Source organism: Anabas testudineus, chromosome 16, assembly GCF_900324465.2.
Source record: "Anabas testudineus chromosome 16, fAnaTes1.2, whole genome shotgun sequence".
Lineage (NCBI taxonomy): Eukaryota > Metazoa > Chordata > Actinopteri > Anabantiformes > Anabantidae > Anabas > Anabas testudineus.
In genome coordinates this window covers 20,547,428-20,572,159 of record NC_046625.1, presented here as the reverse complement: position 1 = coordinate 20,572,159, position 24,732 = coordinate 20,547,428, and the positions used below count along the sequence as shown (strand labels likewise).

Genomic DNA, 24,732 nt, shown 5'->3' with positions numbered 1-24,732 from the left:
GACAACACTGTACACAGAAGTGGGTTTATGTCACCTCTTTATTGAGAAATCAAAACCGCAAGGATCCAAGCGTGACTGTCTACCTTTAAATAGCTTAAGGTTGGGAAATATGCTTGTTAACACATTAAAATCAAAATGTCTATAAAAAAGAAGAGAGGGAGAGTCCCTTGACTATTTAAATCAGAAGTAAAGTCAGCTAAAGTAACCAACTTGTGTCATTTCATCAATTTCGTTTCCTATTTAAATTATGAGGACAATCAAATGAAGTTTGCAATTTATTATTTATTTATTATTTAAAAGTTATATGTCTAATCATAGAGAAGAAATATAATCTGTAGTTGATATATGATTATCCAATCTTACCATTTAACTGTAAAATGCTTTAGAAAACCTCTAAATGAAACCTTCAGTGGTTCCAGCTGAACCTCAGACTAAACGCCAACACATCAGCGGGGTCTGAAGGGATTTAGCGACACCTTGTGTGTGAAGAGCAGATCGCACTTTCTGGATTGGGAGGAAGGACGTGGACAAACTTGCAGCCAGCTCGAGACTCAGAAGTTGCACGATCCAGAAATGTCAGCTCAGCAGGAGTTCTGTGCAGGTAAATCAGAAGGTGTCAGTGCTCAGATGTGCTGCGTTCACTTACCGCTGTAAACCGTGTGTGTTGGCGACGTTGGGTGTGTGCACAGACTGAAGTTAGAGTTACGGTGCACATTGTTTCTGTTGCATCAGGTGACACTGGCACAACTTGTGTCCTGTCATTTTTCGACGCATGCAATTCTGAAAATGAGTGAAGAGTGTGATATTCATGTTTCTAAATAGCTTTTAACAGTTTCTGAGGCTGAGCGTCTACAATATGTCATTTGTCCGTGAAACATTGCGTAACATGTTGCACAGGCTCTTCCAAGATCCCATATCTACCCAATGCTGGGCCAGGAGATGTCCTGTGCTTCAAACACTACAATGCAGAGGAGGTATGTGGCCCCCTCCACTCAGTGGAGAGCATGATGTGCAGGATGTGTGATGTTGACAAGTCATGTTCATTAGAAGTCATGAGAAGTCAGAGTGGTCAGAGCTCAGTGTTGCTCTGTGCAGGTGCTCATGGGGAGGACCATGGAAGACTGGCTGAGGTTTTCGGTGTGCTACTGGCACTCCTTCTGTGGAACCGGTACTGGACCGCCTCACCCAACACCCACATCCATCAGTCGTTAAACAGTGTGTGGAGGTTTGGCAGTCAGATGAGGTTCAGGCTTTGTCTAATGATTACACTGTAGGCCTCAGTAAACCCACACAAACACTTGCAACTTGACGAGAATGAATGCATTCATAACTATTCAGTAGTTTAAACTGACCTCTCCAGATATAGTTGAATAATTAGTATTGTTCTTTTTTTCTTAGGCGCTGATCCTTTTGGGTTTCAGACCCTGCACCGGCCCTGGAATGACGGGACCCCTATGGAATCAGCCAAGAAGAGACTTTGTGCTGCTTTTGAGTTCTTCACCAAACTTGGTGTAAGGGGAAAAAAAGCTGATTTTAAAGAAAGTTACATGTATACATGACCACAGAGAATAAACTACTGTATCTACTATATACTGTACAAGTCTTTAATGACCGCTGCTTCTTTTCACAGGTGAAATATTACACATTTCATGACAGGTAATTGACCAGTTTTATTTCTTTAGGACTTGTGTGTTTTCTTTTTTTCAAGTTTACCTGACAAAGTATCTTTTATATTCATGCTAATATACTGCGACTGTGTAGGTGTTTAACAGTATGATTTTATCTATCTAGTGTCATCAGAGTGCCTTAGTGGTGTTATGCTGACTCAGGTCTTCTGCAGCCTCACGTCCTGTGCAGCTTATCAGAGGACTTGAATATTACTTACTATTATTTACATTCAACAGTAATGAGCACAGGTTTGATTAGATAGTGTTTGTGACATATTTGAAAGTCCATAGCTGTACTCTGTTCCATGCAGAGACATGGCTCCTGAGGGCTCTACACTGGAGGAGTCCAACAAGAATCTAGATGAAATAACAGACCTGGCTCTGCAGCTGCAGAACCAGACCGGAGTCAAGGTTCTCTGGATCACCTGCAACCTCTTTGCCCACCCAAGGTCGGCACAGATTATTAGAAAACCATTCACTGGCAGCTTCTTCTACAGGCTAGTAGCCAGATGTGACATTTGATGTGTACACTTAATGTCACAGGTATATGAATGGTGCAGCCACCAACCCTGACTGTCTTGTTCTGGCCTACGCTGGTGCTCAGGTCAAGAAGGGACTGGATGTCGCCAAGAAGCTGGGTGCAGAAAACTTCGGTATTATCATGTGGTCTAAATGTAAAATATCAACTTGCTTCTTTAAATATTCCTCCTTGTGATTCATTTCTATTTGTCTCAGTGTTTTGGGGAGGAAGAGAAGGATTTCACTCCATCCTTAATACTGATGTTGCTGCTGAACTGAAGCACATGGCCAGCTTCTTCAAAATGGCTGTCGGTGAGTGTTGGACGAGTGTGGAATTGATTTCAAATCTGAGTTTTGGTCGGCGAGTGTTACCCACAGTGTCATATCTATATGTTTTTCTCACCAGAGTACAAAGACAAGATTGGTGCCAAGTGTCAGTTTCTTATTGAACCGAAGCCTAAGGAGCCCTGCAAACACCAGTATGATTATGGTAACAGTGCTGAAATTACCCACAACAAACGTGCTTTCCTAATTTTATCATTATAATTAGGTTTTGTATCCTGTTTCCAATAATAGATGCTATGAGTGTTATAGGATTCCTTAAGCATTATGGTCTGCAGAGTCACTTTAAGTTGAACATTGAGCCCAACCACACCACCTTGGCAGGACACTCCTACGAACACGATATTGTCATGGCCTCTGCGTAAGAGACATATTAATTACACACACAAATTTAATATTTAAGCAAAGACTGATGAAGAATAAGGCACATCTGCGATGCCCTGTGTCTTCCTTACACGCTGGTGTTCAGGTTCGGCATGCTGGGTTCGGTTGACTCAAACACTGGTTCTCCAGACCTGGGGTGGGACACGGATCAGTTCCCAATGGACATCAGGAGCACCACCATGGTGATGAAGGTGGGAGATGATTATTTGGATTTGTAACAGTAGTTTTATTGCCAGAGATGTATCTGAACCTTATCTGAGTTTTTGTAATGAACAGCAGCCTCTTGTGGTAGCAGACAAGGTTGACGAGGGTGGAGCAGGAAGGAGAATTAAACTAACAGAAAAACCTTAGTAGGGAACTGATTAACTTTTACATTCCACTTAAAGCGATGTAACTCTCCTATACATGTCTACTGTACTTCTGACATGTAAGTAGCATCTTTTGCATTATTGCTTTGGCTCCCTCTACATCAATTGTACAAGATACAGCATGTTTAAATGACTGTGAGGTTCTTCTGCGTCTAATTTTTTCCAGACCGTCATTGAACAAGGTGGTCTGCAGCCAGGAGGCCTGAACTTTGACGCTAAGGTGCGCAGAGAGTCCACAGACCTGGAGGATCTGTTCATCGCTCACATCGGCGCCATGGACGCCTTCGCAAGAGGACTCAGGAACGCTGTACGCATCATTGAGGACGGGATCATCAGTGCTATGGTGAAGGTGAGTAAATTCACAGTTAGATGCATTTAAATCATTAGGAAACGTTATATGTTCTTTTGCATGTATATCTGGTTATGTCCTGATTAACAGGAGCGTTACTCAAGCTTCAGTCATGGTCTTGGACAAAAAGTGGAGGAGGGTTCTGCCACATTGGAGGAGATGGAGGTAAGACTCCAACTCAGGGGGATTTACAGTGGCAAGAAAAAGTATGTGTGCATAAATCTGTCATAAAATGTGATCTGACCTTCATCTAAGTCAAGAGTATTAACAAATATAATGTGCCTAAAATAATAACACAGAAGAATTCTAATCTTTTATGAAAAAGTATGTGAACACTTAGAATTAATAACAGGTTGACGCACTCCTTGGAAGCAAAAACCTCAACCAGACACTTCCTGTAGCTGTGGATCAGACCTGCACATTGTTCTGGAGGAATTTTAGGCAATTCGTCTTGCAAAACTGCTTTAGCTCTGTCATATTCTTTGGATGCCTCGTGTCGGTCACTCTCCTAAAGTCGTTCCATAGCATCTATTTTAGGTTGAGGTCTGGGCTCTGACTTGGCCACTCCAAAAGGTGGAATTTATTGTCCTGAAGCCTCTGTTGAGTGTTTTGGGTCATTGTCCTGTTGCATCACCCAACTTCTACAGAGTTTCAGCTGACCTACAGATATTCTCACATTATCCTGAAGAATTGTTTGATACACTTGGAAATTCATCTTCCCCACAATCACTGCAAGCTGGCCAGGCCCTGATGCAGCAAAGCAGGCCCAAATCATAATGTTTCCTCCACCATACTTTATGATTGTGATGATGTTTTCATGTTGATATGCTGTGCCCTTTTTATGCCAGATGTAGTGCTGTGTGTTTTTTGCAAAAAGTTTATTATAGTTTCATCAGTCCACAAAACATTTTGCCAATACTGCTGTGGAGTGTCAATGAGCTCTTTGGCAAACGTCAGGCATGCAATGCAATTAAATTAAATTATATTTGTATAGAGCCAAATCAATCTCAAGGCACTATATATATAAAGACATGAAATATTTGAGGCACATTGTATTTGTTAATACTCTTGACTTGATTTGAAATGAATGCAGAAAACCATGAAAATCCAAAAGGTTCATATTCTTTTCTTGCCACTTTATATTAAATACAATTCAATATTAGAGACTGGTTTATTGAGTCACTGCTGCACGCTCCTTTCCACTGTTTCTTTTCCTTTTTAATTATTGTAAAAAGAAACTGTGTGAAATAATACATTGAATAGAAATGTCAGTGAGAGAGGTTCTGAAATGAAATGGTTCTGTCTTTGTATTATTTCAGGCTTTCATCAAACAGAACGGGGAGCCCAAAGTCACATCAGGGAAGCAAGAAAAGTATGAATCAATCTTTAATCACTACATATAGTAAAAAAACAAGACATTTGGTGTTTGACCTTAAGAAGAATGTTGTACTTCAGTGCTAGTGGTGGAGCACTGGTGAGCAGATAGAAACAAGGGGTTAGAAAGGTCAGGCACTTTGTTAGTTCAGATGAGGTGAATAGTCACTGCACTGCTGTACTGGAACTGCGTTTGTTCACTGTAGTTTTGCTAAGAGTAGAAATAGTGATGAGTAGAAAGCCGAAATGTGTAATTGTCTGATTAATTTCACTAAATACATATTTACCATGTATCACTGGTGCAGTCAAAGTGACCTGCTTGATGGAACAACATCTTATACCTATTTACTAATCACTTATGTAATTATGTAATAAAGCGCATCTTCACACTGAAGTTGATGAGTTATATTATTGGGTCTCACAGTTTATACAAAATAAGACTGGAGGAGTTGTTCATATATTGAACATGTGAATTGCATAAATCGAAGTACTTTACTTTAAATTGGTTTTAATGCTTATTAGGACCAAAAATAAATATTTCTAAAGATATCTAATTCTACATTTTATACATGGGTTTGCTTTAGCAAAAACACATGTAAAAACAAATAACTGCAAAACATACATAACTGAGATGATTTGTATTATGTTACATAAAGCAGCCTGTCATTGTTCTGAATAGAGATATCAGATTACATTTACTACCCTACTGTAAATAAGATAAGATAAGATAAGATAAGATAAGATAAGAAAACCTTTATTAGTCCCACAATGGGGAAATTGCATTTTTACAACAGCTTAAACACTGTCAGAAAGATAGTCTGACCAAAGGAGACGAAAGACTAAACTGGCACAGTCCTAAGATAAATAGACTATGAAACCTGATAGTACAAACAGTACAGTAATAAATAAAATATGTACATGTAAGTACAGTATATGTAGCAGTGTGAGTATGTACAGTATATGGATATTACTGGAATGGAGTTAGTTGTTATATGTGAGGACACTGAATCAGAGTTTATTGTCTTTTACAAACCAAAGCTGTATTTTACTTGTGCAACTTACACAAATTCAATACTCAAGTAAAGGTGCAAATTCTTGGCGAGTAAAGTACTCCATTACAAGCTGTTGGAAGTATCTCATAAGTTACTGATAAAAAACAAACAAACATAAAAACACATATGTGGTAAAAATGCAAACAGACTTCAAGGTGACGATTTGGGGACAGGAACATGTTTGGTAATAAAATAAGGGTCAACATAGTGTGGAACAAAACCATCACCTAGTAACTAAAAAAGTTGATTTAGTCACTTTCTGTTCTAACTGGTTAATCCTCAGGAGTACCTGGTTAATTAGTTTATTAGATTTAAGTAAGTCTGCATCTGCAAAATAACTAGTAACTAAAGTTATTTCGTTGGCCAAATGTAGTGGAGTAAAAATAAAAGTGACATAAAGAGTACCCGAATCCACTTTGGTTGCTATGGTAACTGCTTAGCATCTCTACAGCAGAACATGATATGATATAATAATAATAATAATGATATGATATAATAATAATAATAATAATAATATGATATAATAATAATGATATGATATAATAATAATAATAATAATAATAATAATAATAATAATAATAATAATAATAACAATAATGATATGATAATAATAATAATGATAATAATAATAATAATGATATGATATGCAGTCTCTACAGTGATTAATCCAGTGGAACATGCAGCCTCTCTCCTCCACGTCCTCCCTCTTGTTTCTCTCTAGTCACTAAAATAAATGAACCACACTTTCTTCCACTGACATCACATCATACTACCGTCCTGCCAGCCGGCTGTCCAATCAGCGGGCGCGGGGAGGCCCATTGCCGGGTTGACTGTCCAACTGGCGGATAGCGTGAGCTCTGCTCACCGTCACGTCACTCCTGATTGGAGGGTCGAGCTGTGGAGGAGGCGGGCGGTGGAAACAGCCAATCGGAAGTAGTCCGTGTTTTTCATTAGCATAAATTATTCAGCAGCATCCCTGCGTCTGTCTGTGTCACGTTACAAAGGTAACAGCTCGTTCAGGCTGGGCTCACTTGTTTTATATAGCACCTGAGAAACGATATAAATATAAATATATATATATATATATATGATTAGTAGTCATTTTTTATTGCATTAGATTTTTTTATGTCAGCTTAAATAAAACCCGTTTCTTAGGTGCTATTTCATCATCACCATCAGTTCAACTTTAGATTTTTTTTAATCCTACAACATGTGGACTTTTTTGGGAATAGCGAGCTTTACTTACCTTTACAAAAAATCCAACACTGTTTTGACTTTGGCTTTCAACGAGCCAGCCATAGCCTTAAGTTTATTTCTAACAGTTGCGCTGCTGCTCTCATATATCGGGTATTTCTACAGCGAGAAGCTCAGAGTGTCTCAGGTTTCTAGTTTACTTCGGAGCTTTTTGTCTTGTTTACCTGTTGTCAACTACTTGATCTCCCAAACGTCAACACAGGGAGCAGAGAAGAGCTGTAGAAAGGTAAGATCTCTGCTGTGGATCGAATTATGTTAATGACTGTATGTGAACGAATGAAGACAGTCAACTTTAATTAATCATATTTCTGTGTGTGATAATTACTTAGAAACTGGCTTCTCATTCTCAATGCATCAAATGTCCATGCATGTTTTTATAGTTAATGTCTACAGTTGAGATCAGAGGGACATGAATGCTTATTATAGGATGTATGAAACATGAACATGTATCTATTGTTTGACACTCTCCACTCTTTTGTTTTTAGAGCCGGAGAACAAGGAAAAGAGTAAATACAGACAGCTCTGCTACAGAAAGTGCCTCAGCCAGTAGTACCTTTGTGGCCCCGGAGCCAGATGTGATCATAGTTGGGGCTGGGGTCCTGGGCTCAGCCATGGCAGTGGCTCTGGCCCGGGACGGAAGGAGGGTTACAGTAGTGGAGAGGGACATGAAGGAGCCTGACAGGATAGTAGGGGAGCTGCTGCAGCCTGGAGGACACAGAGCACTCAAGGAGCTCGGGCTAGAAGGTCAGTGAGAGCAGCTGCTGCTGCTGCTCGTAACCTGCTCCGTGTCCAAAGCTTATTCATACGAGTTCTGGTTACTAGACATGTGAGTTTCCTTTCAGTTTTGGCCTGTGCTGTGTTTTTTTTTTTCCACCTGTTTAAAGTGGGTAGGGCTAAGTTGGAAATGGTGATGTCACACATATTTTATCATCATTAAATCAGGTGACAGATTCTTAGGTGACAGTTTGTCAGTTAACTCTGAAACAGTCTGAAATCAAATTAAAACTCTAACACTGGATTCATCTGTCCTATGTATTGTTATTATAATTATATTAAGAACATCTACAATCTCCAACATCAGCAAATAAATAGTTTCTAAAGAGGTTACAGGGGTCATAAGTTAGTCCTTTTTTTCCAAAATAAAATAAGCTGCTGGTGATTTTATTAATCTCTTTTTAAACGACCAGCACGACTGACGACTTGGTGTCCCCGTCAAAACAAACTCACACATGGCAGACAGCACTGTTAAAACAATGCTGTCGTGGACATTGACAGACCACAGCTCATTGTTTGTGTCAGACGTGTTGAATTATAGAGTCCTGACATTCAAGGTTGACATGTGTTGTTGTCTTTGCTCAAACTGTGTGTGTGTGTGTGTGTGTGTGTGGATACAAGTTAGGGACAGTAGAAATCAGTAGTCTAAACAATGTCTGCTGCCCTCTTCAGGTGAGAACATGTGAAAGCAGAATTCAATTCAGTTTTATTTGTACAGTGTTAAATTACAACAGACGTCATCTTAAGGCACTTTAAGACTAAAGGCTCTGCCTCCCGTTCTACATTTGGAAACTGTAGGAACCAAAAGTGAACCTGCACTCTGAGATCAGAGAGTTCTGCTGGGAAATTATCATCATAAAACCTTTTCCTCAGGATGATGTGTTGAAGTGTTCACACCAGGATTCAAGGCTTCACAGTTACAGCAGCATGTTTTATCACATTGTAAACCAGTGTCAGACTGCACAATGAACATTTGCTATGAAACTGAACTGCCACCTGTTGTGTGTGTGTGTGTGTGTGTGTTTGGCCTCAGGTACGGTGGAGGGCCTGGATGCCCATCTGGTGAAAGGCTATGTGATCCATGACATAGAGAACAGAGCGGAGGTTGAGCTCCCCTACCCTCAGGAGGAGGGGAGCGTCCAGTGTGGACGCGCTTTCCATCACGGTCGATTCATCGTGGCCCTGAGGAGAGCCGCGCTGGCCGAGCCAAAGTGAGTAGAGTGGCACAAAAAAAGGGCTTCATGTGCCAACTGGCTAATGGGTTGACGTGTATAATGGTACTGCCATTAATACCCTCTGCCTTTTAAATGTTCCTCATTCATTACATACAAAGCCAAATGAATCCAAATGTAATCTTCTCCATCATATTACTTTATTATTACATCATTTATTATCACTTTGGAGGTTGTTGTTTAACAGTATAGCATCTGTATATTTACAAAGGGGAAAACGACTTGTATTTACTGTAGTGACAGTAACTTCCTCTTATCATATTGCCCCTGCAACATTTACTATTTAACTGTCTTACTGCACCCCCCAGTGTCACCTTGGTAGAAGGCACCGTGAGCAGTTTGCTGGAAGAGGAAGGATGTGTAACTGGAGTCCAGTACAAGGATAAAGAAACTGGAGACCTCAGGGTAAGATCAGGAGGCTCTGTGGTAAATGTACAACTTTCTACTGTGCTTTCCAGTTCCGCCTCGCGTGTCTCTGTGCACTTTGTTATGAACATGTGAACTGCACCCTGCAGGAAATCCACGCAGCGCTGACGGTGGTGGCTGACGGCTGTTTCTCCAAATTCAGGAAGAGTCTGGTCTCTGGGAAGGCTCGCGTCTCCTCACACTTTGTCGGATGCCTTATGAAGGTAGCAGGGATCCTACCACCCTGTTAGTCTGCAGTCAGAGAGAAATCATTTACAAGTGCTGTAGAGTTGAAACCATGAGTGATTATTCAGCAACTATTTACTAAATTACTAAAATATTCTAAAAATATTAGTTTCATATTTTCAAATGTGAGTAAATGATAGTTTTCTCACTATTTCTTCTGTGTTAATTATGTTTAAAAAGTGATGAGTGATTCACCTGTTAATTAAATATGTGTGCAGACTTAACAATTGAGCCCTAAATACCACAAAGAGTGAATTACAAAGCCTCCATAGATTCATTAATATTGATAAAAACTGTGCGTCCACAGTTCAAGTGAGTCTCTACGGTAACAGATACAGACTCTTCAGCTCCATCATTTCTACAGTGTGTGTCTGACCCATCACTTCTCTTCAGAACTGTCCTCAGTTTAAAGATAACCACGCTGAGCTGGTGCTGGCGAACCCGAGCCCGGTGCTCATCTACCAGATCTCGTCCTCGCAGACCAGAGTGCTGGTGGACATCAGAGGGGAGATGCCTCGTGACCTGCCACAGTACATGGCTGAGAAGATACACCCACAGCTGCCAGGTAGGAGACGGACGACCTCTGAAAACGCCGCTCATATTCAGATAGTTGCAGTTTGTATCGGTGCAGTTTGAAGATCGTTTTCTTGGAATGACTTTTGAAGAAGTATTGATTGACCCACAGTGGTGGAAAGAGAAAAAGAATGTATTAAGACTGTGCCGGCGTGTGTGCGTGCCACCAAGGAAGCAGCAGTTCAAGGGTTTGACATTCATGGTGCGCTCTGCTATTCAGCTGAAATATCAGGTCCACAATATGAAAGCAGCCGCTCTGAAGTGGTCGGGGTCAGGTCACGCTGATAGATTGATAAACGTACATTAAGGCTGCAAAAAGAAAAGGCCTTTTGTTGTGCGTGTGCCCAGCGTGCACCTTTGGGTTTTCATCCACCGAGGCAGCCCAGTGATCGACCCACCTGTGCTCTCTTTCTCTTGTTCCTCCAGAGCATTTAAAGGAGCCTTTCATGGTGGCGCTACAGAACGATCGACTCAGGTCCATGCCTGCCAGCTTCCTCCCTCCCTCCCCTGTCAACAAGCCAGGTATTGTATTGTTATTGACTGTGCTGCTGCTTGAGATGCCCACAGGGACTTTATTGAACTGACGCCAGCGTGGGCATGAGCCGCGTCTCGCTCTGCGACGAAGCACAGTTACGTTTGCTTTTAAGTAACCTGAATGATCGTGCAGGAACAGTAGGTGACATGCGGCACATCTGTCGTCCGCAGGTGTGCTTCTCTTGGGCGACGCTTACAACATGAGGCATCCCCTGACGGGAGGAGGGATGAGTGTCGCGCTCAATGATGTTCGCATCTGGAGGAATCTGCTCAAGAGCATCCCCGATCTGTACGACGACAGAGCCGTCCTGCAGGTGAATGCAGCGCACAGTTCCTTCAACGCCTTGATCAAAACTCAAGCTATCATTCACACACACACACACACACACACACTGTGTAAGATATCAAAAGTACAACGCCCGTAGAGGAAGGCCATTGATTTTTCTGCAGCCGACTCGCACGTGACAACATATAGAGTCTATATTTGGAGTCGGTGCCGCATAACCTTTGCCTCGATCTATTATTCCCTCTGCTGTAGGTGAGAGATTGCCGACCACTGTGCAATATTATGCTCAGCTTTTTTTTTTTTTCTTCTTCTCAACAGGCAAAGAAAAAATTCCACTGGGAACGCAAGTCATCACATTCTTTTGTGGTGAATGTGTTGGCCCAGGCCCTGTACGAGCTGTTTGCAGCCACCGACAGTGAGTCTCTGCCTGCTGCTGCTGCTGCTGCAGAGTAGTTCTTACATTATGTAGAGCGTGTGACTGATTGCACAAGTTTCAGCAGCTGATCATTTGTGATTCTGATCATGTCCATGTGTTTGTGTTGTGTTTATGAGATTATCTTCATGAGCTGAGAAAAGCCTGTTTCCAGTACTTCAAGCTTGGTGGGGAGTGCATTTCTGGACCTATTGGACTCCTCTCTGTGTAAGCATTAAACGACGTCCTCCTCAAAAACAAGATGGAGGACCGTTTGTCATTTTGACGATTATGCCTGTTTGCCTTCTTAGCTTGAGTTAAATGAGAGGAGATAAAGCAGTTGAATGTCTCTGTTGAGTGAGAGGCCACAACGAGTTAGCTCAGCTAACAATATATATCAATATATCTGGTCTGATCTATCTTCTCCTCTCACCTGGTAAGAGAACAAGTAACCCATGCTTTACCTGTGACTGTAAAGACAAGATAAAATACAAGAGAGCATTTGAACTAATCCAGTTTTGGCCTTCGCCAGGTTGACGCCCAAACCCATGACCTTAATCGGACACTTCTTCGCCGTGGCGCTGTATGCAGTCTACTTCAACTTCAAGTCGGAGTCTTGGATCACCAAACCTCGAGCCTTATTTAAGAGCGGAGCGATCCTGTTTCGAGCCTGCACGGTCATGTTTCCACTCATCTACTCTGAACTGAAATATTTGGTGTACTAGTAGTACTCCAGATAGACCAAACCCCATGCAACAGCTCAGGCTTAGTTGCCAGCAAAACCAAACTAGAGCCAGACTGATGTAGGATTTGTAAGACGGATGCCAATCGTGATATTTGAGGGTTTAGAATAATCCAATAAATATTTTTTACTAGAAATTATATTATTATTTTTGATAGGAATTCATTACATGTCTTTACTAAGATGTTATGTTTGGACCAGAGCAGCTAATTAGTTGCTGAATAAACCTTCAAAGTTTGGCTGTAACAGTCAACATAATGAGCTAAAGCTGGGTATTTGACAATAGTTTCCATGTTTGCCTTCCTGCTGAAAAAAAAAAAAAGCACTGTTGCTGTGTTAAACCAGGATTTTTCGACACTATGCTCCTGCCTTACTTGTCTTAACGTCCTCTCGTTAATGCCTTTTTCAATTTGGACATGCTGTGGAACCGCTGCTCACCCAGTTGCCCTGTGTGTTGTAAAATACACACATCTTGAATGAAGCACCTGAATGATCGTGAAGAATTAGAGCCAGTTTTCTGCTGTATTTGTTTTTCGGTGATGTTTTTTTTTTGGCTGTATTTCATATGTGGATCATATGTGGTTTATTTTTAATACAATGATGTCCAGTTTTAATCTCGAAGCACTTCAAATGAAAACTGCAAGATGTCTGTTATGGGATTTGCATTATGTTTTCAGTTTTATATTGTTGTATATTCTGCAGAACTGTACTTCCACTATTCCAGTAATGATGTCCTGCCTTCCTAATACTGTTGCTTTTTGTCCTACAATTTTATGCCACATTTTGATTGGAGACATGGTGACAGTGCAGTTAAATGTGACACAAATATAATCTCGGGACCCAGAAATACATCTTGCACCACTTTAGTCCCGCTGGATGTCGGTAACGACCTGACGAAGCGTGTCGCCTGGGGGAACGCTCCTCGACCAAGTCGGCGGATGATGCACATGTGTCATTTCTCTTGAGCTGACGAGACAAGGAGCCCCTTAAATATGCGTTTACCTGTGCCTGTGTTGGGCTTGAAGTGCCGTTAAATAAATCACATCTGACACAAGCTTCCTGTTTCCGCTTACTGTTTTCATCGAAGTCTGATCTGTATAATCTGCACAATTAAACATATGAATAGCAGAATATCCACTGAATGGTTCAGTGGAGGAAAATGAAAACCCAACATAAACACATACGACCATTAGATGGAGCTCACTCACAGCAAGAGAGGCTCAGTTTATGGTTTAGACCTTAAGAGACTGGATTAAAGGACTCTGCTGCGTCGCTTCAGTAGAATTTATAGTAAAATTACAGAGGAACACGATGAATTGTTGAGATTGTTGTTGAGTTTCCATAATGAGTTTGGTCTTAAGTCTTTTACTGCGGCTTTTTAATTTGTGTTAATTTAAACAAAATGAAGTTTTTGTTTCAGCCACAGTGAATGATACAGTTAGTCAGTGATCAAAGCAGGGTTCCCACGCTTGGATGTGTCATTTATCAAACTAAAAAAAGCTCCAGAAATATGTACTGTGTGCGGCAGCAGCTGTAGTGGTCGTCAAAGAGACGTGAGGTGGTGCTAAAGAGATTTGAGTTAACACAGAACCTTTGCAAAAAGTTCTGTGCCACTGAATTTGTTTTCTGCTTAAATATTTACAGTTTGCATATTAAAATCAATCAGTCTTTAATCTCAGGAAAATTGAATTCAATGCAAGTAAGAAAAAATAGTTTGCAGCCTTCTGCTAAGAAGAGAAATGCATTGTTTATTAATTAGCAAAAAGTGTATAATGCATTAAAAGATCTCTTATTATTATACTCTCTATGTAGCTAAATTGTCCAGTGGCACAGTCCAGACTTCCCATAACTCGCACTAGATGATTTCAAATAAAGAATAGTAGTTTGTCCATGCATGGAAGGACATTTCTATACATTTCTATTAGGTCAGCATTCATTTGGCATGACCTGACAGCATTTAAAAAGACGCTCAATGAAAGAGCAAATGAGAAAAAGAAGCATGACAAACTCAGTCCTATCCCGGGTTACAACAATTAATTCAGCTTTATTGTTATTTATACATCACTGATACATTGTATTCTGGTGAAATAACTGGAAGAATTATCCATGTATTCTTTGTGATGCTCCACAAGGACACAAATACTGGTGTGGAAGACCAGAAAGGGGGGGAGGGGTTACGTACTGTACACACCTCTCTTCATCCACTGTCACCTGCCTGTCAGAGGTCAGTCTGTCTGCATACCTACCTGGACCTACTGGGACTCACCTGACAGCCACATGAGGAGAGAAACTGAGCCCTGCTGCTGAGTTTAACCCCAGTCAACCCCCCCTTCCATCCTGGAATAATCCTTCTTTTTCCACACACACAGAGCGTTAGGGCATACCCTTATTGATATTGGTAGCAGCAAGCTTTCTACTAACAGTTAACATCTTAATGGTCTAAACAAAAAGGTACTGTACAGCTACTGCTAAGAGACTAAGAACCTGGCCTTGACGCTTTTATACCAGATTAAAGTGCTAGATGCAACCCACCAATCCACACTTTATTTTATATATATATATATTTATATCGCATCATGTATTTATATATATATATATATATATTTAGGAACAAATCTACTATTTTAACATTAATTTACAGGGTAATATACATGATATTGTAACAGCTGAAATATCAGCACAAATAGATCACTGTCACACTTAACAGCAAAATATATATGATTATATTAATTTATATATAATCATATATACCACTATATAATTGTCATATATGCATGTAAAACAGTTAACCACGTCTCAGGCTTTTCAAATGATACCCAGAAAAGCAACTGTGTATCAAGATGTAAAAGCTTTACAAGTTTCGCTCTTGAAAGAGCGACAGGTGGCGGCAAAAGTGCCGCCACCTGCGGGTATTTGAGGTCACAGGACAGTTATTTGCATATTCCACAAATCTATTGCAACACGTTACTGTCTACAAACAGTACAGCCAGCGTCCTGCGAGAGGAGCCGCTGTTAGCTGGACTCACACGTACACCCACTGAACAGAACATTACAACGATGAGTGATCTGGTTATAGCTATGTGCTTTTGGATGGTGTGCTATGACAGTGAACAACAGGAGGACTACAATACACAATACTCTATAAGTTTAGCCTCAGAAGACAACCCAAAACTGTACTGTAAAAAGACGACCCCCCTCTCCTCTCAGGAAATATTCTCTTTTCTCGGAGTTACGCGTCATCGTATCCTGCTGCTGACGTGTTTTGTATACTGGTGTTTTACGTGACTTTATTTTGACACTCCACCTTCACAGTGTGTAATGGAATGTGTTCGGCTCGCCTCCCTTCTTCCCCTCTGACCAGTTCTCTCTCCGTCACGGCCGACGGCACAGTGAGCAACTTCCTAACACATCAACAAAGTTCTTGGGGGTTTGAAAGGGTCTCTAGTGGGATTCCACGAGGTCCAGATACACAACCTGGACCGGTGGGGCAGTTTTCTCTTCTCACAGCAGTCCCAAATCCCAGCTGCCATCATCTTCACCCTCTCTGAGGACAGAGGAGCTCCGATGGTCCTTTTCTGTAAAAGGCCTTATGGTTCCTCTCCTACTTCCCACTCCTCATACCCCTGATACAACCCCTGTCGCCATCATTTTCACTGTTTTACACACTTGCCCTAATCTGCAAAGACTCTGCACAAGGCTGTAACAAGATACACACAAAGGTAATTTTTCACAAAGAAAAGAAAAGCTCCATAATTGCAGTAGTAATGCACAACAAGCATCCGATAGCTGGCTTCCGGCCTGGGGAGCCCTGGTGATGTGCAGTTAGGTTTGGGACGTTGCCACTGTTCTAAAGGAGAAGGACCCCTCAGTTTGCTCTCTGTGGGACTTGTTTTTTCTCTCTGTGGTGCACTGTTTTATTATTCAAAAGCCCAGACCTCTATGTCCTGCACATAGAAATCCTCCTTTTTTGAGAGCATGGGATTTCCAAATGTTTTACAGGAGTGACTCCTGCCATGGTAAAGGTCTCCGTCCAACCACAGGCCAAATTCACCGCTAGAAGAGAAGAAAACAAGGAGCTGTAATCAGTTATGTGTCGTCTCAACGTGCCAATGTATAAGAAAAGTGACATTATACCAATCAACACAAATCACTTCATCTTATCACATCTGTTAGATTTCTGTTAGAAAGCAGCTTAGACTTACCTTCCTCCACCAAAAGCTAAGGAATCCATATCTCCTTTGATAAAGAACATGTTGTCACCTGTCCATTTGTACACCTGTTACAGACACCAGAAGATAACACAATGTAATTCACAAGTCTGTATTCTCTGTCCAACAGTAACATCTGATAATTCAGTTACAACATTTAGACAGAAAATGATGCACCAAGCAGCTCTTTTAAAGGTTAATGCAACTATGTGATTATGTAGAAGCAATTACAGTTATCACCTTATGAAGGTGATATGTTAGCAAACAGTTAACACGCCCAAAAGTTGCAAAACAATGTTTGCATCCATCTGGAGTCATGTTTTTATCCTCCTGATGAGTTGACGTCCAATAGAGATATTTCTGGCTCTCTAGCTGCTAAATGCTCTTCTGTGTTCACCTGCTAGTTCTGCAAAGTCAGGTGATTATTCTCTCTGGGCTCCTTGTGACAAAAGCCATTTTTGTCATTTATGCCATTGTTAATGGAAAAACATTAATTAGAGCAGCTTTAAAGCCACATATACATATGTTCTGCTGTATGCCTCTGATATATTGTGTTTTAGGCAACATCTTCAGAATTGTGGAGGATGCTTACCTCAAACTCTGGATTGAAGGTGAAGAGGAAGGTCTCTCCTGTGCCATAAAAGCCATCACTGACTTTAAAGGGCTCAGATGCTAACGCACCGAAAACCTGGAAAAACAATAGCGACAGATTGCAATGAGCTCTTGACAGAACACTGATTAACAGGAAAATGAATTTAAAAAATGATGAGAGCTAAAACCTTTATCAGATGCTGATTCCATCATATCAGTGTAATGCTACTGTGTTTCTGATGAGTCTGGACATTACCTGGCCATCGCTGTCCTTAATGACCATGAGCACTGGGGTGTCCTGGCCCTGCATGGCTCTGTACAGCGTCTTAATGCTCATGCCATGCTTTGATGTGCCAAAGGCCAGAGTCCATGGGTAGCCAATGGTCCGTGGTGGGAGATTCCTGGCAAGCTGTGGCGGAATACAATAATGAAAAAGGAAGGATGCAGGAAGAAAAAGGGCATGAAACACAGAAAGGCCACAGCAACCAATGCTCAATTACATCTGTGGCGACCTTTTAACATTGTCTGGTGTTTAAAGAAGAGTAACGGCACTCCAGACACACAGAGAAGGCTCAAGAGAACCAGAGGTCCAGCACTCCCTGAGAGAGCCTGCTGCCCTGCTGCTCACAGACTGAAGGATTAACAGTGGCTGTGGTGCACAGGGGATATAAAGCCGACAAAGGCACAGGAAGTGCAGGACAGCGTATGCTTAATTTGAATGGACAGATGGGAAAAAAAAAAGACTGACTAAAACATGATATTAATGTGACATTTTTTCGCAGCACAGCACCATTATCTGTTCCACAAAGGCCTTTAAATGGTCTGTTCACTGTCCAATGATTTGTCAGTTCCTTCGAACTTTAATTGTTGGTTCAGCACATCGGTGTAATCAAGCAGCCTGGAAATGCTGCTGTGAGGATAGGGCCCTAACTGGGCTCACCTCTGCGCTGCTGAAAGCCAGACCTGAGCTCCATCCTAAAGGTGATTAAAAGAGAACTGCCTATTGGCAATCTTTTGGCCAATGTGCCAACTGAGACTCATTTGAAGTTGTGTTTTTGTGTTTGTGTTTGTGTGTGTATGTTGTTAACCTGCGATGTCTGCAAGTCTTACAGCACACCACAGTCAACAACAAAGGCTGGTACCTCAGAAATGCTGGTCTCACGCGTGCTTTTGATTATCTGTGACACTTTATTCTGACGTTGTCTTTAAATAAATTACTTCTGAATTCTAAATTCTAATTGAAATGATTCAGCAGATAATAAGTTAAATGTTTGTGTACATGTTCTCTGCTGTAATTACAAATTGTAAATGAAATACAAGCCGCTGCCTTTAAGTTTGAGCAGACTAACCTATCAATTACAGTTCACTTGTTTCCATTCTTGATGAGGGGAATGATCAGTTTACCTACAAAGCTACTCTTCCCAGAGACTGTACTGCCAAACCCACCAAATGATGGTTGGGCAGATGTGCAATTGTTATTACAAAAGCCATTATTGTTTCTACTAATTTGCAGACAAACAAAGCTCCAGAGCTCCAGAAAAATAATGGCTTGTTTGTTGGTTTAAAGAAAGTTATCTGAAAGTAAAATGACCAGAAGTCCTCGGTTTTGGCATTCAAGCGTATCACATGAAAACACACTGACATTATTTGGATGAAACACTTCCATATCCATGTAAAGGATAAGGCTCGGATAAGAAATATTTTTTTCCAGGACCAAAACCAACAATTAGACTTTTTTTTTCTTGAAGCCCTGTCAACAGGATAATTAAAGCAACCAGGACATATATGAACACAATTTAGAATGCCAAATGGTCTGAGTCCTTGTGTTAATGTGAGATTTCATTTTCAGATTGCAAAAATGTCATCTTAATGGGCAGAAATGGCTGTTTTATTTGTTTAAATGTTTTTCTACATCACAATAAAGTGTGCAAATAGTTAATAGGTCTTTTTGTAAAAAATACTGCAGCTTATTCTTGTGTGACACAGAGTGAAAAAGTCTCTTGATGAACACTCAATGCTTGTTAACAGGATCAATGCACTGCTAGTTTTGTATATGTCTATAATTTTTTGACAAGACTTGCGTGTGTAATGATGCATCACAACAGGTTTGCACAGCATGTACCTTCTCTATCTGGTCAGCCTCCAGGAGGTCACTGGGCTCTCTGAGGTTGGGCTTGAATGTGTCTGGCTCCAGCTCTGTCTTGATGGGCATTCCATGTTTGGAGTTCACCTCCTCCTTAGTTGTGATCTGCAATGATAAATAAATGTCAGATATGTACTGCACACTAACAACAAGTGGCTAAACGTAACAGATATTGTCACCCATCTAGTATTCTGATACAACAGGTGAAACTAGTCAGGCTTTCTATGCCAGTAACCACTAACAAACTGAAACATGTGACTGGCTGAGATTGTTACATTGTGTGAGACTGGAATAGGTAAAAATGTTCATTTACATAAGAACGGTAACAAAGGTGCAACTGCACAGGTCTAGGATCAGTGCTGGTTGGCAGGGATCACATATAGAAACTAGGTTTTAGTCTTAGACTAACCTCATCAACAAAAAATCTATTTGTAACATTTGTGCCTTTTGAATCTAGCAGTTTCCCTGCAAAATTGTAACACAGTGTTTTCTAGCAACACACTGGATATCCAACAATTTGATGATGACAGCTGAATATCCTCCTGACACTCTCCAATGCCAGATGACTAGGATTGGTTTGGCAGAAGGAGGGGGAGGGGGGGCAGAGACACTGTCTGGGAGAGGAGAATGCAAAGTGAATAGGAAATTAAGCCAATGAATAATTTGCACTCCACTGTTTGACATTTTCTCTGACCAATGACTGTTTGGGTTATTTATCTTTCTCGATAACAGAGGCCGATTGTGCCGCTGCTTCGCCACTGGTGGCTGGGTTGCTCTCATGTTTCAGTTCTCTTTCAAATAGGGCCTACCTGCATTGTTCTCAGAAAACATCATTCACCCTATCAGGGGAGTCTTACTTCCACCCTCCTCACATCACACGCCACCTCTTTGTCCTTCGACACTGACCATCTCTTGCAGAGTCCTCATGCAGGCCACATTCTTGTCATTCAGCTCATTTCATTATTAAACACTAATTTAATTTAAAGCAAAGGGAGGATTTCCTACAAATATAGCTATTTCTGTGTCAGCTATTCAAAAACTGCATATGCATTATTTGTCTTTAGTAAGCACAAATAGCTACAAAAGCTAAGTAAAAGACTACTCCAGTGGGTTGAAGCACTAAAACATGACGTGTCTAAAAAGGAAAGCCTGACACTTGGAGATAAAGCTGCTTTCGCATGAAAACCTCGTCAGTCCAAACAAGCCAACTGCTCTGTATTGAACTGATAAAAATGTTTTAAACACTCAGCCTGTATAAGACCTTTAAAACAGGTTTGTTAACTCAGATGCTCATGAAACCTACTCAAACTTTTTTAAAGCCAAGTGAAAATGTGTTTTTTATGTTAGTATGCAAAAGCAGCAGCTAAAGCCTTGAAGTCTGGAGCCAAACAGGAGTTGCAAGAGCAGCAGGGCTGGGCAGAGCAGTGTCAGGGCACCTGGAGTCGTTTGCAGAGCGAGCGCAGATCTTCACTGTTTAGAGCATCAATCCGACGGTGGTACTCTGTCAGAGACACTACCTGGTTGTACAAAGACAGGAATAGGTGCAACATAAAACTCTGCCAGTTCTGGTGTGGGCCATGTACATGAAAGCTTATGTTTCTGGAAGGAATTGTATGCACTAAGTAAACTTAACACTCATCTTTACAACAAGGTAGATGTAAAGGTTTTAATATAAGAAATGCGACAAAAGCTTAAGGCCACTATTTATAAGAATCTACTTTAAGTAACAGAAGGGCAGTAGGTTCCTCAGAGCACTCAGTCATTTTGCATGTTTGTGTAATATGTTTAACATCACTACTACTAGATGCTGAGCTTATACTAAAATGGTTCAACAAACCTGATATAAGCTTATTCTGTGAGAATCTTACACCAAGTTGCAGCGGCAGAAAGCAAAACTTTGATCAGCTAACCCTGCTTTAAGCCAAGCAGAAATGAAAAACACAAAGACACACAAAATTGAGGCATGAGGTCCAACTTTTGCAACAACAGTACGTGAACATTAAATCAATCTCTGCTCGTTGGGAACACGATCCACAAAACTACAACCCAGACAGCCCAACACAATGACCTACTAAGCATGGCTACATTCCAGCAAAGTTGCACCCCACGCTGTTGCATACTCCACTGAGAGCTGCTGCCTCTGTCTCTGTTCTGCCACTGAACAAAGGTTGGCGTTTAGTAGACTACCGAGTCTGACTACAGCAAAGATTTCCAAAGCCTTGTGCACAAAACATACATACATACATACATACACACACACACACGGGCTCATGTACACAGTCTCATATACACAGGACTACCTTCTAACAATCATTTGATCTTGAAACCGGGTCTTATTAAACTATCACTGCACTGAAGTCAAATGAGTGTTTTTACTTTCCTTGTTGTTACTGGTGTAAGTAACTTTTTTGGTAACAAGCTGCCTCTTTGCAGTTCTCAATAATGAAGCACAGAGGGCAACTACAGCTCTCATAAAAAATGCATCTGTGCCTCACCTCACCTTCAGCTGAGGGTACTTTAGTAATACAGAGAACAGGTAAGCTAGCAGCATGCTAGCCTGCTTTTCAATGCGAATCAAATGCTTTTAAATGTATGAGATCAGTGTCATAAAAACACTTGCATATAACGAGTGAGTCATATATGGTATCATACAGCAGAAAGGGGATAAATACCAGTCGTGGAACAGTTAATAATATATCTGCTCATTCTTAAAATTAATAGTAATGAGACGTTAAAGAAATTATATTTAATACTATTGTTATGAGGGCTGTAACCCTAATGTTAGCTGTAGAAACTTTGAGACTGCTTACACAGCCACACACAGCCTCTTACGCGGCACTAGGAAGACAGACAGCAGATGAGAGCAGTGTCCTGACTGTCAAATACTGACCAGATAGTAGCCACTTTGTTTAAGCCCAGTCACTGGACCAGACCGGACCGGCTAGAGGGCTAGCCGGCGAGTTAGCTTTCCTAGCGAGCTAGCATGGCTTGCTAACAACAACAACAACATGATAACATGCAAGAATATACATCGCTGGGAAGCGACAACGTGAAGTAGACGCAGGCAACATACACATGTATACTTAGGGGTCAGTCGTTTCTCCTGGTCATTCACCCTCCTAGAAAACATGTTTTGCTTTCTGGGCGAGCGTGAAGCTGAAAAGTCACATTACAGATCGTTTAAGTTCTCCCCTGTGAGAGCAGCAGCCGGAGTTGCTGTAAATCCAGGCAGCCTGCCGGACTCCCACAGACACATCTTCTCCAAAGGGTCTCTACACGGTGCGATTTGAGGGACATCGGTAAAATCCAATAACAATGCGGGACAGGAGGAGAACGGCTCCCTATTGGTCAAAAACGATGATCCCGTCCCTTAGCGGAAGCGATTTAAAGGTACAGTAACACCACCGTGGAGGAGGTACACTGTGTAGATTTATACTGGTAATTTAATCATACAGGATGACAGAGAACTGACAAAACTAAAACAAATGGATAAAAATTAGATTTCTACTTTATCTGTTGTCAAACTAAATTCTATTTGTTAGAAAAATAAATCTCTTAGTAAAGAATGTGTTGTTTCCTGAAAGCCACATTAAGGTTCTGGCTAAAATTAACATGCTCAACAGGAAAAAATATAAGCAGCAGGTTTCTATTTACTTATTCAAATGTAATGGAACCTCTGTTTGGCAGCATCCTGTGACAAGCAAATCAGTCCACTTTGTTTCCTACATCATTCATTTACATTAAATTTTAAAGCCATTGCTTCCATTGTATCAATGTCATTCTTTTTATTATCCACAGGCTCCTAAAGTACAGTACAGTCGCTTCTGACCAAATCCCATCCATGATGTACATGGTGTGGCAACGTACACTAATAGAAGTCTAGATTGAAACCCTCATCTATGTTTCTATTCTTACTTCCACATTCTGTCAACACAAAGGATATTCTGACAAAAAAGGAAGAGAGAGTGAACCCGTATTAATGACACATTTGATAGCAAAAATAATTTAGTTGCTCAGTAATTACATTCCCTGCACATGTTAACCAACACATAATGGTGTGCCATTCAGCAAAAAAGGGTTGCCAAATGCTGACCAACACCAGCGACAATCACACAGCATGTGATGAAACTACAATAAAGGACTACGATGACTAAAGAGGAGTTAACAATTACACAAACATGCAAAACACTTTGGTTGGAAGTTCAGTGTAGCGCATTTCCAAGCAAAGCAAGTGTTAACACAACTTACATAACTTGCATGTGATAGAAAGGTCGCACAAAAACATGTACCATCAAATCAGGAAATACGCTGCAGTGCACATACAATAAGTGCAAAATACAGAAGCAGCATAAAAAATAAGGCTCGACACACAGTAAAAAACAGCACAATACATTTACACTGCATAGTCGAAGACAATCAACACAATTATTTAACACGTAATTTAACATAAGAATAAATGAAACAATACACCACAGATTCTGGATTCACAGGTTATGGATTAATCCACAGTGGAGAACTACAGTTAATCCATGTCTGTGAGGCTTGAGACAACACAACAGCACAGATAGTGAGCACTTTTAGCTTTGTAGACCTTACCTCCCATTCTTTGACATTGAGGTCAGTGATGGGCTCGTCCTGTGCCGTTTCTGACACCTCATTCTTTTTGACAACCATAAACCCGGGCTCTTGTCCCATTCCCCTGACCCCCTCACCATACATGTCCGGGCTCCACTGCATGAAGAATACATATAGGTGGTCCGACCTGCCGGCAGAGATGTGGAGAAAAGAGACTTAGTTCCTAAATGTAGATATTTTGTAAATGCAGACATGCAGACATTGATCAAGACCACCGTCTCCTCTCTGCTAATAAATGAACATATATACATATGTGTGTGTATATATATATATATATATATACACACACACACACATATATATATATATATATATATATATATATATATATATATATATATATATGTTATATATATATTACACACACACACACACACACACACACACACACACACACACACATATATATATAATGCTAGCAGTTGATTTTTATACTGTACATCAAGCAGATATGAGCAGCTTTAAAATTACATATACTGGAGAGTCAGGTTCCTCAAAGCAGCAGCGTTTTGTAGTAATGATAATAGATGCGTTTGTTATCTTGCATGGCCCTCCTATAAAGAAGTTAAAAATAGAGAACACAGCCCGTGTCACGCACTGCTAAGGCTGGTAGACATAAACAAGCTGTGGCAGACGTGGTAG

General features: G+C 40.8%; 3 protein-coding genes across 13 annotated transcripts in view; 2 read left to right on the top strand and 1 right to left on the bottom strand.

Moving 5' to 3' along the window:
* The first annotated feature begins 521 nt into the window (after positions 1–521).
* Positions 522–5,397, top strand: LOC113168952 (xylose isomerase-like). 4 transcript variants are annotated; one of them, XM_026370044.1, is made up of 14 exons: positions 522–601; positions 898–974; positions 1,096–1,168; positions 1,399–1,511; positions 1,631–1,656; positions 1,979–2,116; positions 2,211–2,320; positions 2,403–2,498; positions 2,593–2,676; positions 2,763–2,889; positions 2,998–3,103; positions 3,447–3,629; positions 3,720–3,794; positions 4,949–5,397. In XM_026370044.1, exons 1-14 carry the CDS (start codon positions 574–576, stop codon positions 5,030–5,032), a joined length of 1,320 nt encoding a protein of 439 aa, XP_026225829.1. In that variant the 5' UTR covers positions 522–573; the 3' UTR covers positions 5,033–5,397. The 4 variants fall into 4 exon arrangements, with proteins under 4 accessions (XP_026225829.1, XP_026225830.1, XP_026225831.1 ...); XM_026370046.1 differs by lacking the exon at positions 522–601 and having other exon boundaries at positions 901–974; positions 1,096–1,225; XM_026370047.1 differs by lacking the exon at positions 522–601 and having other exon boundaries at positions 907–974; positions 1,096–1,215.
* Positions 5,398–7,061: 1,664 nt separating this feature from the next.
* Positions 7,062–13,557, top strand: sqlea (squalene epoxidase a). The gene is made up of 11 exons (XM_026370006.1): positions 7,062–7,535; positions 7,795–8,053; positions 9,117–9,294; positions 9,624–9,720; positions 9,831–9,944; positions 10,360–10,531; positions 10,966–11,061; positions 11,245–11,387; positions 11,678–11,774; positions 11,912–11,999; positions 12,304–13,557. Exons 1-11 carry the CDS (start codon positions 7,266–7,268, stop codon positions 12,494–12,496), a joined length of 1,707 nt encoding a protein of 568 aa, XP_026225791.1. The 5' UTR covers positions 7,062–7,265; the 3' UTR covers positions 12,497–13,557.
* A 980-nt stretch (positions 13,558–14,537) lies between these two features.
* Positions 14,538–24,732, bottom strand: part of oxr1a (oxidation resistance 1a) — a 117,458-nt gene continuing 107,263 nt past the window's right edge. For 6 of the 8 annotated variants that reach the window (XM_026371838.1, XM_026371833.1, XM_026371834.1 and 3 more), the window contains 7 exons: positions 24,052–24,217; positions 20,892–20,972; positions 19,435–19,560; positions 17,569–17,721; positions 17,314–17,409; positions 16,716–16,789; positions 14,538–16,566 (listed from right to left, as the gene is read on the bottom strand). In XM_026371838.1, the coding sequence (XP_026227623.1) occupies positions 16,431–16,566; positions 16,716–16,789; positions 17,314–17,409; positions 17,569–17,721; positions 19,435–19,560; positions 20,892–20,972; positions 24,052–24,217 (832 nt within the window). In that variant the 3' untranslated portion in view covers positions 14,538–16,430. The other 2 variants (XM_026371840.1, XM_026371835.1) reach the window with 2 other exon arrangements.